This window comes from Panthera uncia (assembly GCF_023721935.1).
Source record: "Panthera uncia isolate 11264 chromosome B3 unlocalized genomic scaffold, Puncia_PCG_1.0 HiC_scaffold_1, whole genome shotgun sequence".
Lineage (NCBI taxonomy): Eukaryota > Metazoa > Chordata > Mammalia > Carnivora > Felidae > Panthera > Panthera uncia.
The window spans coordinates 51,129,205-51,142,321 of NW_026057582.1; the positions used below are offsets into that span (position 1 = coordinate 51,129,205).

The following is a 13,117-nucleotide window of genomic DNA, read 5'->3' on the forward strand; positions in this document are numbered from 1 at the left end:
CACACACATTATTCCCTTTGATCTATGTCAGTTTTTATTATATTAGTAATATTCTTTGATGATCTATCAAAGATGACTTGATTATGCCAGCAGTGTTTATTTATTTAAATTTGAAATAAGTCAAAGACAGACAAATACCATACCGTTTCACTTCTATGTAGAATCTGAAAAACAAAACAAATGAACAAACTAAAAAAATTGAAACAGACCCATAAATACAGAGAACTGATGATTGCCAGAGGGAAGGTGGGTAAGGGGGTGAGCAAAACAAGTGATCCAGAATGTGAGATACAGGCTTCTTGTTATGTAATGGATATGTTGCAGGGAGAAAGGGTACAGCATAGGAAATACAGTTAATGGTATTGTAATAGGTTTGTATGGTGACAGATGGTAGCTACACTTGCGAGCACAGCATAATGTATAGACTTGTGGAATCACTACATTGTACACCAGAAACTAATGTAACATTGTGTGTCAGCTGTGCTTCAATTAAAAAAAGTACTCATTAATTCGAGTCTAAAAAACGTTATTGAAAAAAATGTCATAACAATGACTGGTCATTTGAAAACATATTGACTCTCTCAAACAGTAAGCCAAAGTATGGATGAACATTTCTCTGTCTCAAGTACAAAGGCATTTCACTTTAATGATTTGGTTGGATAATAAATTGCTACATGTCTTGTAATTTTTTTTCACACTCTAAACAATCATTAACTGAAAGATGTTGTCATTGACTTCACAGCTGTATAATTTAGTTATGCTTTTGTTTCCTGAACACATATTGACAAGTTATCACTGTTGAAAAAACTCTTGGCATTCAGTTTATTGCTGCTGTGACATTCACTGTAATTCTAAGATAAATTGTTTTTTTATCAGATACAAGTTTCTTTTGTCAGTGTTACTTAGATATTTTCCATGTTTCCATTCTTCATCTTTCTAGTGAAATGAGAATATGCAGGATTCATCAATTCATTAGTAATTCCTTTATTACATTCTTTTAATGAGATAAGGCCTAATATTAAATATCATATAACTACCAAATATAGGTAACACAGATGAGTATATTGATTCTTTAAAAAAAAAATTTCCCTTTGACTTCATAGAATTAAACTTTTTGGTCCTCTTATGCCTCCATTTTCAAGATACTAACTTTTACATAGTTTTGAATCAAAACAATAAGCTTTCAGAAGGATAGGATACCAAGAGGTAATGTATCTCTTCACTCTTCTTCCAGGATGAGATGCATACAGTCATTTTCCATCTCAGTTGTAGACTCTAGTGTCCAGTCCAGTCCAGTGCACATTGAAAATTTAGGAGTTTACCCATAGTATCCAGTCAGAGGACAAATGTTAATTGGGTGTTTATCTGTAATGAGTTTTGACTTCATCCACCTTTCTTCATTTCTCAAATCATGTTTTTGGGTTTTTTGTTTGTTTTTTAACAGCGTCTTCTTGCTGGTTTCCTACTCAGGGCTTTTCACTTATCTACTCCACTCTCTTCTTTCCTACCAATTATAATTAAAAACTATAAAGTGGATTTGTATCCTATTCCTGATTTAAAACTTAGAAAAATCTCCATTTCTTTTTTAATTTTTTAAGTTTATTTTACTTATTTTGAGAGAGAGCGAGAGAGAGCGAGCGAGAGCATCCCAAGAAGGTTCCACACTGTCAGTGCAGAGCCTGACACTAGGCTGGATCTCACACCATGAGATCATAACCTGAGCAGAAACCAAGAGTTGGACATTTAACTGACTGAGCCTCACAGGCACCCCAGAAAAATCTCCATTTCTATAGAATCATTTCTTTTTCTTTTCTTTTTTCTTTTCTTTCCTTTTTAATATGGCTCAAGATTCACTAATTTGAAGACAAGACATGGTTCCAACAATTGCATGTTCTTTCTTCTGTCCTGTGGAGGAATGACAGAGCTACATAGATTTTTGCTGTCTGTCTAATAAACTGGCCTCAGTCTTAGCCGGCCTGAGTCTGAACACAATGTGATTTGACTGTGTTTATTAGCTTCTACTAAAAATGCATACAGGCACAGAGCTGTGATTCTTCTGATATTTAGAAGTCTTGTTTGTTTGTTTGTTTAAATCAGTACATCATCAGTGTTTCAAGTTTCCCACGAATCTCTGTAGCCACTTTTCTTATAATAAATACACATTTAAAACATATTAATATTTTTATTATTTTTGATACTTTGCTAGTGTATCTTTTATGAAATTCCTTGATTATTATCATTTTGATTATTAATTTAGTTTTCATTCAATTCATTGATTTCACTGAGTTCTTTTCACTCTGGGAAGTGAAAATTAGTAGATACATATAAAATCTTTTCTCCTACTTAAGTGAGTACTGATTAAAATAATTAGAGAATAATTAGGCTATATGGTAAGTATCAAACATCTTATTATATCAACAAGGCACTTCATAAGTTAGCACTGACCTATTCTTCCTGTCTTATTCGAGTACATGAGTGTGTCAGCTGTTATATGACAGCTGATGATATCATCCCTATTCATCAAAAGTGCAGAGTTTGTAGGAAAGGCGGGCATTGCATGCTTGTTATACCAGATCCTGTGATAGTTCTAAAATATTATCTATAATATAGTCCTTTTTCGCTGCCAAGGGCCATGCTTTATTTCTTCTCTTCTTTATCCCTTCATAAGCCACCCTTGTCTGTCCAAACAATTTCTTCTGTAAGATCTGTAAAGGTCTCAAATATGCCCCCTGTGAAGCCTACCTTTGTTCCCAGTAGGGAATATTAGTTATTCTTTCATAGAAGGTCCCATAGTATTGGTTTATCATCCTCTATTGTAATTCTTCAATGCTCTTGGGCATACTTACTTATAAATTCTATTATGTGTTTCTATTTATCTATAGACTAATTCAGCTGTTTATTGGCTTTCTTAGTCATTCATAGTTGAACGTTTTCTTGTTAGTAATGTTGCATTCAGAATTCATATCCATTGAGGTTTAATTAGGATAAATTCTCTGTAGTCTAAATTGAGAATATGTCTTCCAAAAATAACTTGGTATTGGATTTACTCAAGCACTCCAGTGGTATCACTGGCCAATGATGATTTAATATATATATTTAATGATTATGGGGCGCTTGGGTGGTTGTCGGTTAAGCGTCCGACTTGGGCTCAGGTCATGATCTCACAGTTTGTGAGTTCAAGCCCCGTGTCGGGCTCTGTGCGGATGGCTCAGAGCCTGGAGCCTCCTTCAGTTCTGTGTCTCCTCTTCTCTCTGCCCAGCTCATGTGCACTCGCTCTCTCTCTCTCACAATAATAAAATAAAAGTTAAAAATTAATATATATATTTAAAGATTAAATGATGATTTAACATAATTTTTTTGTCATCTTCCTTTGCTGGTGAAGGGAAACTATTTTCTAGTAATCCTATGTCTGAGATAACTGTCTTTACTGCTATGGAAAGTGCCATGTTATAGCTTCTTACTAGATCTTCAACTTTTAGCTTATGCATAAAATCATATTTTGAAATACCAATTTAATCACTTTTCAAAAGTTATTTGCCAGAGAGTAAATGTATTTTATACAAATTCTATTTAAAATTGTGAACAATTAAATATTTTATCTATGTATATTTTAAGAATATTTTAAAATTTATGATCTATGAACATAATATATCTAAAAAGTATCTGCTATTTTAGATAATGAACTAGGTCATTTAGTCTAAAAAGATTTAAACTGGGACAACATTGCATAAAAATAAAACTAGAATATAAAAGAGAAAGGAAATTTCTTGGCATGCTTGCTAGAAGGAGAAAAAAAATGCCCACAGAATAAAAAAGAAAAAAAAATATGTTATGAATTCTTTCTGTGTTCAACCAGCAGATGTCATGTTTGGTTGTCAGAGTCTAGGATTATTATAAGGGTATTTCTTTAGTATTATGGTGAGCTTCTTACAAGTGACTGTATAAATATTTAATATGATTAGCCCTGAAATCAGAGAAGAAATGTGTGTGTATGTCACTTTAAAAAATTATTTCTCTAAATGAAATAGAAAGCATTTTATTCAATAAAATTTATACAAAAGAGATTTAGTACAAAATATGTTCTGAAACATAAGCATAATATCTATATTTAACTGTAACTCGTCAAGATTTCTTGTCAGTAATTATTTATTACTATTCAATATTGTGCACCATCTAAAAACTTTTTCATCATTTTTAATGTTTATTTACTTTTAAGAGAGAGAGAGAGGGAGAGGGAGGGGCAGAGAGAGAGAGGGAGACACAGAATCTGAAGCAGGCTCCAGGCTCTGAGCTGTCAGCACAGAGCCCAACGCGGGGCTCAAACTCACGAACTGTGAGACCGTGACCTGAGCCTAAGTCAGACACTCATCCAACTGAGCCACCCAGGCACCCCGAAAACCTTTTTCATCTTTAATTCTAAGGTTGTGCAGTTCAACTAAAATTAAAAAAAGTAAAAACACAAAACTTCTAATTAAAATAAAACTTTCTCTGTTTTTTTAATTTCACAAATCAAAGTCAAAATTTGTAATGGAGCCTTTTTTATTTGATTTTTTATTTATATCAAGTTTCATACATCATCACCATTTCTTTGTTCCTAAATCTCTTTATTGTCATATGAGATATTGGAACAGATCATTTCTAAATTATTTTCTAATCTGATTGTCCATGAAAGATTACTGCATATTATGTTACTCACAATAATACAGATATATCAATGAAAATAAAATATTTTTGAAAATATTCTGGAAAGCCTTTATAATATTCTGCAATTAAATATACAGATGATGGAATTTTACACTGAAATTTGGATCTATTTGGAGTGTTAGATGATCTTGAAAATAGATCTTGATTAATTCATATTATTCATAGGATCATGAGGATTTTCTTAATTTCAAGGTCTAACTGCTTCAATAACCTTAAAAGTATTTATTTAGGTAAACAATGAGTTCTAGAATTATGGCTATTTGCATTTATGACAGACAGCCTATTACCCTACTGGCACTAAACAAAAAACAGGATTATATTACAGGCAATAGAAACATGCAATGGAATCTGTAAATTACTATGATTTCTACTGTTAAAGTAATACAGTAAACAGCAGGCACATGTTTCATAGCACCCAATAGATCTGCGACTCAGTGGTACTTTAAGGGCCACCTTGTGGCTATTCACCATCTCAGACCTGCTAAATGATTAGTAGGTATTGATTAAATACCTCTAGCAAAGAGAAAATAAATCAATGATATAGATCATTCCATATTCAGAAAGGATTGGGAGAACATTTCTACATCAAAATGTGTTTCCTTCTAATAGCTACCTGCTGGTATTCATCTTATTTCATAGGTCTGTTAAAATTTGTCTGATCTTCTTTCTCTGTGATAGAATTTCAACTCTTAGAAAACTGCATTTGCCCTTTTTTGAGAGATTTTTTTTTTGTCCTTTTCTATGCTAAACAGCCACAGGTTGTGACTCTACTCTGTGTACTCATTCCATTTGAATGTGTCTTTCATTTTATAAACAGTAATGCTTAGGACTAAATTTAGTACCGCTGCATTTCCCCCTTGGTTAAAAAACAAAAGCACCCCCCCTCCAAAAAAAAACCCTACTGAGACTATTACTTCATTAATTAAATCATCACTAGTCTCTAATGAAAACCCTCCAGGTTTGCATTACTTACTTAAGCAGCTCACTTGCTTCATTTTTACGTTTTGGATGCTTACTTTTAATCAAAACCCCTAGCTCTTTAAGCTACTACTAAATGCACATCCTCAATAACATTTTGAGAAATTTGGTCTCAAATAAAAGTTGCCAGTGACATTTTGGGTATTGATTTCTTCATTCAGAGCATTATTTTCCACCTAGATTTTGCCCTTCAGTCTTGCGAACAATAAATTTGTGCTATCACTTAGTAATAGGTAAAAATACCATAAAAAGATAAAAGAGGCAATAAAGTGAATGTGATGGCTCTTTTCTAGAGAGTTCCTTCTATGCAGGAGACCTCCTTTTTAATTCATTTCCAATTCAACTGAATGAATATTCACGGAACATTTTTTTAAGTCACAGAATATTGATGTGGGAGGCTTTTCCAAATGTTATCAAAGTTCAGATATTTGATTCCATGTAATTTTGCTGGTAAAAGTTTCAAAAATCTAATTCAGCTCACCCGATGCTATTTTTTCCTGGTGAACATCTCTGGGTAATAGAGCTATCACTTCTCTTCTTAGTGGGCAAAACCCATTTTTTAACTATCCTTTAGAAATGTTTATGGGCCAGAGAGCCTGGGTGGCTCAGTCAGTTAAGTGTCATCCAACTTCGGCTTAGGTCATGATCTCAAAGTTGGTGAGTTTGAGCCCTGCGACGGACTCTGTTGCTGACAGCTCAGAGCCTGGAGCCTGCTTCATATTCTGTGTCTCCCTCTCTCTCTTTGCCCCTTCTCCAATCACTCACTATCTCTCTCTCTCAAAAATAAATAAACATTAAAAAAAATTTTTTTACAGGCCAGCTCTTCTGCAACGATTAGATGATAGATGAGTAGTGATGAAGAAATATGAAAAACCAGGTAATAGAAGTTCCCACAGAAAGAAACCCAGGAGGAAAAACCCAGGAGGCCATTTAATGTTTAATTTTTATAAAATAAAAAACAGAAAAGATGTTGAATGAGGGATGATAAATGTACAACTTATTAACTCATCATTCAGTAGGAATTGCAAAGTTATTTGAAAAGTCTAAGAAAATGTTAGTATTTTCTATGAGGACAGAGGCCATACTTCGTTCATTGTGTCCCTAATGCTTAGTATACTACATGGCATTTAATAGGCTCCCCTTTAATGTTGTTGATGTAATAAATAAATACATTATTGGTAAAAAAAATGAAGTATGAAAAAATCTGTTTTTCAGAATATCAGGAGTTGGATCTATCATTCCAAGTGGTCTGTACATTTTTCAACTTGGAACTTGGAAAAAAAAAAACGAGATGGTTTATATATGTTATATACACTATATGCACTTCAGATATTCTTAAAATCTAAGTAAAAGCCTCTTTGTTATTGGCCCAAGTTCTTATGTCACTGTGTTTTTTGGGCAATTTCAAATTTACTGACCAAACACAATATAAACACAGATTTTCATTTTTACTAATTTGTTTTTACAGAATTGATCATTCACTTGCTGAAATACTACTTTTGACTTATTGGATGCCACAATTTTTATTTTCCTCCTGTTGACTGGTTTATTCCTTCTCACACTTTGTCAGGGTTATCTTCTCTCACCATTCTTAATGCTGGATTGCTTCAGGGTTAGGCCTTAGTCGTCTTCTCTATCTATTCACAACCCTTTGGTGACCTCATCAATCTCATGGCTTTCAATTTAAAATCTATTTATATGCGTATGGTTAGCAAGAGTATATAGCTCTAATCCTGGCCCCTTCCTGAATTCGAGACTAGTATATCCCACTTGATGACTCCATTTGTATCATTTAAACTGTTCAAAAGTAACTTTCTGAAGTTCTGCCCCCAAATTTGATCCTCCCATGGGCTTTCATCTCAGTTGATGGAAACTCCATTCTTTCTTGGACAAAAAACTTATAGTTGTCCTTGATTCTTCTCTTCCTCTCACGCTCTTCATCTAATCAGCCAGGAAATCTTCCTGTATCTATGCTCAGAATTCTCCAGAAAGTTGATTAGATTTTAATAATATGACTTTTCAAGTAGAAGAATTACTCATGGCACACATGGTAGAATGTGGTAAGAGGGTCAAAAAGAATATGCATGTTTAATGTGTCATCATTAAATTTAAGCACTCTTTCTATTTTTAGGAAAGGCCTATGCTCCAGAATTCTATTATGATACCTACAATCCTGTGTGGCAGAACAGACACCGTGTTTATTCTTACAGTCTACAGTGGACACAAATGAATCCTGATGCAGTAGATCGGATTGTTGCATACCGGTTGGGTATTAGGCAGGTGAGAAAGAAATTTATTCAGTGACTTTTTTTTTTCTCTCTTTGTGGTTCTCTGTGAAGACCTTGTTATTATGATTTATTCCTCTAAATTTTTAATCATTTTGCATAAATTCCAGAATATATTTTTCACATGAAAGATAATTGTGCTTTACACAGAATTGTTTGGAATTATTTACGAATGTTTGGATTAACTTTTGCATTTTCTGCTGTGACAGCAGACATTCTAAAGTGATATCCTTTGAGCCTTCTGAAATCCTTCATCACTAGATATGCTATAGAAATTACACTGTATTACTGCTATGAAAGAAATTTATTTAAGATGTGCTTACACTTACCTATAATGCGTAATTCTTTGTCTTGTTTCCTAAGGAGTTAGAAGTCTTAGTTATTTTTACTCTAAAGGTTTCAAAGTACATAGAGAGGTTGTTTTAAGAATGAATTTAATATATTGGAAGAATAGAAATATTTTAGTAAAATGAGCAAAAACAATCAAGTATGTTTTCCTAAAGTAGCTAAAGATTATGGGTTATGTGAAAATAAATATTTTCAAGTGAACCATCGTTAAACCAAATTATCCCTTGTTGGTGTAAATGATATTTTTTAAATTTAAATGTGGGTCTTTACATTGATTCCTGTTACATAGTATATTATCTGGAGTGACTGTTTCAACATAACAAAGCATTTTTGAAGAGTTATTTGATGACTATATAATCTATTAGCTTTCCCTCAAAACTTTATATTATCCCCAGACTTGTAAAGTGTTATTCCACTTCTTTGATGAAATAACAGAATAGCATTTTGAGTTTCCACAACAGAAAGGACAAAGTTTGCTTGGAGAAGATTGATCAACCATCATTAATCCCCTCAGTTGTATTATCATAAAACCAGTGTTTTTCTACCTTGTTCACAAAGTTATAATAAAAGACTATGTAAGATACATTATTCAAATTAAGATATATTGTGAGTTGAATATTCATGTCTTTCCTGTCTAATCTAATCTAAATGAAAAAATAAAAATCTTTTTTCTAGTAAATACATCCTGGTGTTTGAAAATTGCCACTTTCTTGTCTAAGTATTCATAGGTCGCTGATAGAGCAGACAGCAGGGTATCATTGAGAAACTTTATTATTCCCCTTTTGCTTCAGTCACTAAGGAAATCTGAGTAAATCCCAAACCTGTATCGAAATTGTTTGTTCTACTCATTCTAATGTGATGACAATTTTCCCTAATAAAGAAAATATAAACAAGAAAGGTTAGCAGTTCTTTTTCCTTCAGCTGGTGGACTTTTTTTCTTTTTTTTTCTTCTTAAGCTAACATTTTTAGATCTTTCATATTTACAGCATCTTAGGGCATTCTTGACTTTAGACATGTCAACTCATTTTCTGAGTCCTTACCACTTGATTTGGTCATTCACATTCATCTTTCATTATCTGTATTTTGAGATCTCTAAGAACCGAATACCAAATTGTTATTTGTAAAATTGTTATTTTCCTTAGGTGTCTTTTCCTTTTTTTCTGGTTATAACTTTATTTGCAATGATAAAGTCAGAATTTCATCTTTAGCTTCTTACTTTCAGATGCATTTTCTTACAGTATCTGGGTAATGGCCCATTGCTCCTGTAAACTGAAGGGCTGCCTATTTTGGGTCTGCAGAATTTACCCAACTCTGCTCATCATTACCTTGCTTTACTCTCCTGTCTCTCAAAACCTCCATTCCCAATGTCTCCACTGTGTATGCAGCTACCTTCTCTCTAAGTCAGATTTAGCAGAAAAGCAGTTGCCATTAGAGCCATTCCTCCCAAATTAATTTGAGCAGAATCAGATTTCCTTCTAAGAGGGATCCAACTAATTGAAGCCCTTCCTTCTGTCCACATCTTGTACTCATTATTAATAAACTACTTTCTGTATTATGTTTCACAATGATCGCTACCCTATTTTCCAATGGCAGTTTCTCTTCAGATTTTCCTCTCCTACATTAGCATCTCCTATAAATTCTTATTTTTACATATCTGGATCATAGAACTAGTATATAACTCTCTGATATGCACTGATGCACATTTCCTAGTCACTGTGGTGTTCCTTGTGAACAAATTAGACAATTTCCCTCTACTCTGCTACTCTAGAATAAATTATATATGAGTGTATATGTGTGTATAAATTTCCTCTATGTTTTTTTCAAATTATGCATTCCAGACATATCTGGCTTCCAATTCTAGCCAATCTAGCCTCATCATTTTTTAACTATATAACCTGGAGCAGATTTCTGAACATACCTATACCTAGATTCCTACCCTGTAAATTGAATATAATGATACCTTTTGGGCAATTGGATGTGGAGTGGAATGCATTCCACACTTGCCCCACAGGCCAGCTTCCCTTGTGCAGGGCATTCCTTACATAAACATCTGTTGGAGTTCTCACATTCAGTTACCAGAATTGTGTAAGGAGTTAAAAAAAAAAAAAAAAAAAGGACATTTTATGATCTTAACATGTCTACTATTTTTTAGTTGCATTCGGTATACTGTATATCCTAGGCCTAAGTATTATTCCAAACCATGATTTTCACGAAGTAATTTCTAGACAATTTTGTCCCTTTGTCTTATTTTCATTTCAAACTTGTCTTCCATAATATCCATTTTACTGATTCACATTTTTCTCTTCCACCTTGAGTCTTAGTTTAAAGCCTTCTTGATCAGATCAGTAAGTCTGCTGCTAATACTATTCTTTCCAAGTTTGTGAGATTCATGCCATCCACTAGAGGAAAATGTATTTCTGATGTTATGAGCCATAGTCTGGAAAACCGTTCCCGTCTCTGACACGATTTTGAAGCTAACTCTTTCCTTGCCAAACATTCTCTCTGGACTTCTTTATTATTTGGATTTTCTTTTATATTTAGAAATAAGTATAATTTTATCTTAGGGTGCTTTTTTACAATGTTCCATTTTAGTTCGTAATTTTACCTGCATTATGTCTTGCCACAGAAGAGGAACTCTGTTATGTTTTGGGTAGTGTCTCAATAAAGAGTAATGGCCGCATGCTGTTCTGCCAACGTGAGTAGGAAAACAAGGTTTGTAGAACAGAGAGAATAGGTTTATCTGCTTCTATTTTCCCCACTACCATGTCCTTTATACCTTACCTTTACACGAAAAATCTTTACATGCAAAATATCCTCAAAAGGCAAAATTTCTTTTGAAGATCTCCTTATACATCAAAGCTTAGGATGGTAGGGCAAAGGCATTCTGGATATAATGAAAGTGATACAGTACTTTTAAGAATATCCCCTGCTTAATAAAAGGAAACAAAGATATTAATGTAAAATATGGTTATTTTTATATATTGTCTTAGAAAATTTAGATTTCTTCTTTCATTGGCATGTACATTTAGGTATTAACATTTTTAAAGACACAATACCAGCATTTTTAACAGAAATCACTCTTGCATTCTGATCTGAAGATCACTGTAATAAAGATTTTATATTACATACAAATGGCCTTTTTCATCCCCCAAGCTATCACAGAATCTTGAATCAAGAGCTTTTGAATATAATCAATATAACTTGCATGATTTTGAAATAAACACTGCTAGGAATGTAACCTCAACCAAATGGATTTTATAAATGGATTAAATGGCTTAAAAATGTTTTTCTTTTCCCTAATAACTAACATTTATACCTTTGATTATGAGACCAGTTTTTCCTCGAGGGATTATTAATAATTTATGTCACATATTTCCTGTTTTTTAAGACTTATTTCTTTGGGGGCTCCTGGGTGGCTCAGTCGGTTAAGCATCCGACTTTGGCTCAGGTCATGATCTCACAGTCCCTGAGTTCAAGCCCCGTGTCAGGCTCTGTGCTGACAGCTCAGAGCCTGGAGCCTGCTTCGGATTCTGTCTCTCCCTCTCTCTTTGCCCCTCCCCTGCTCATGCTCTGTCTCTCTCTTTCTCAAAAATAAATTTAAAAAATTTAAAAAAAGACTTATTTATTTGGCCAGTATTTTTATTTTGAGCATATATATCTAAATAATTTCTTCTACCCAAAAAATATGTAGGTTATCTAGTGCAGAGCACCTCCCCTTTTATGTCAAACATATTACGTAATACATTTCTGTATTAGATGAAGTCTGTAAAACAAATCTGATTCTTAAAAATTAATGGCAAATTCAATTCTAGAGAGCCCTACTTTGTTTTTAAGCCAGAAACTGTTAGAAACCTTGTTACCTATTATTAAATTCAGGTGATAAAATTACTGCTGTGTTATTAAACCCACAACTGGATAGAGTTGGTGAGCTGAACCTGGCATTTCTGTAGCTTTCTGGTAAATGGATGATTACTTCAATTAAATTATTTAGTCTATATTTAAATATGATGAAAATTCCCTTCGAATTTGAGTATTGGCTTATATACTTTTCTTAGAAGTTGCTGCAGTGTATTTGAGAAAAAAAGAACACTGGTGTTCTGGAATCACTGCTTTAAGAGACTTAAAAAGAGAACAGATACATCATATGAAGTTAAAAAATGTAATATGTGGGAAAAAAGTTTTCTCAAAATCTTAATATCTTTAATTTATACTTTTTAGGCTCAGCTAAGCAATTGTTTAATCTCCTTAGACAGCTACTAGCCCCACAATTATTTGCTTCATTTGTTGCTTAACAGGAAAGAGAAAAGGTTATTTGAATGTCTGCTTTCCTTGGTATCTAAGGAATTAAGGAACAAGCAAAACTGTTTCTAAGTTATCTGAAGGTACCATAAACATCGTTTGGCCGCATTTGAAACACACACAGCTATAGTTTTAATAATAAAGGATTGTGAAGTTTTATACAGTTTCTTTTTTATACTCTGTCATAGAGATGCGCAATGAATGTGGCTTTTTGACTGTCATCCTTGGAAAGTAGGATGTTTTATTGAATAAGATGAAATGCCTCTGTTCTTGTCTTCTTGTCTTTTTAAGTTATGATATATTAGGGGCACCTGGGTGGCTCAGTCGGTGGAGTTTCTGACTTTGGCTCGAGTCATGATCTCACACTCTGTGAGTTCGAGCCCCGCATTGGGCTCTGTGCTGACAGCTCAGAGCCTGGAGCCTGCTTCCAATTCTATGTCTCCCTCTCTCTCTGACCCTCCCCTGTTCATGCTCTGTCTTAAAAATAAATAACCGTTAAATTT

General features: G+C 33.5%; 1 protein-coding gene across 1 annotated transcript in view; it reads left to right on the plus strand.

Annotated features, from left to right (window-relative positions):
* Positions 1–13,117, plus strand: part of LOC125910313 (MAM domain-containing glycosylphosphatidylinositol anchor protein 2) — a 331,066-nt gene that overhangs the window by 222,254 nt on the left and 95,695 nt on the right. The window contains exon 8 of the mRNA XM_049614096.1: positions 7,814–7,962. Coding sequence (XP_049470053.1) covers positions 7,814–7,962 — 149 coding nt within the window. The remainder of the gene's footprint in view (positions 1–7,813; positions 7,963–13,117) is intronic.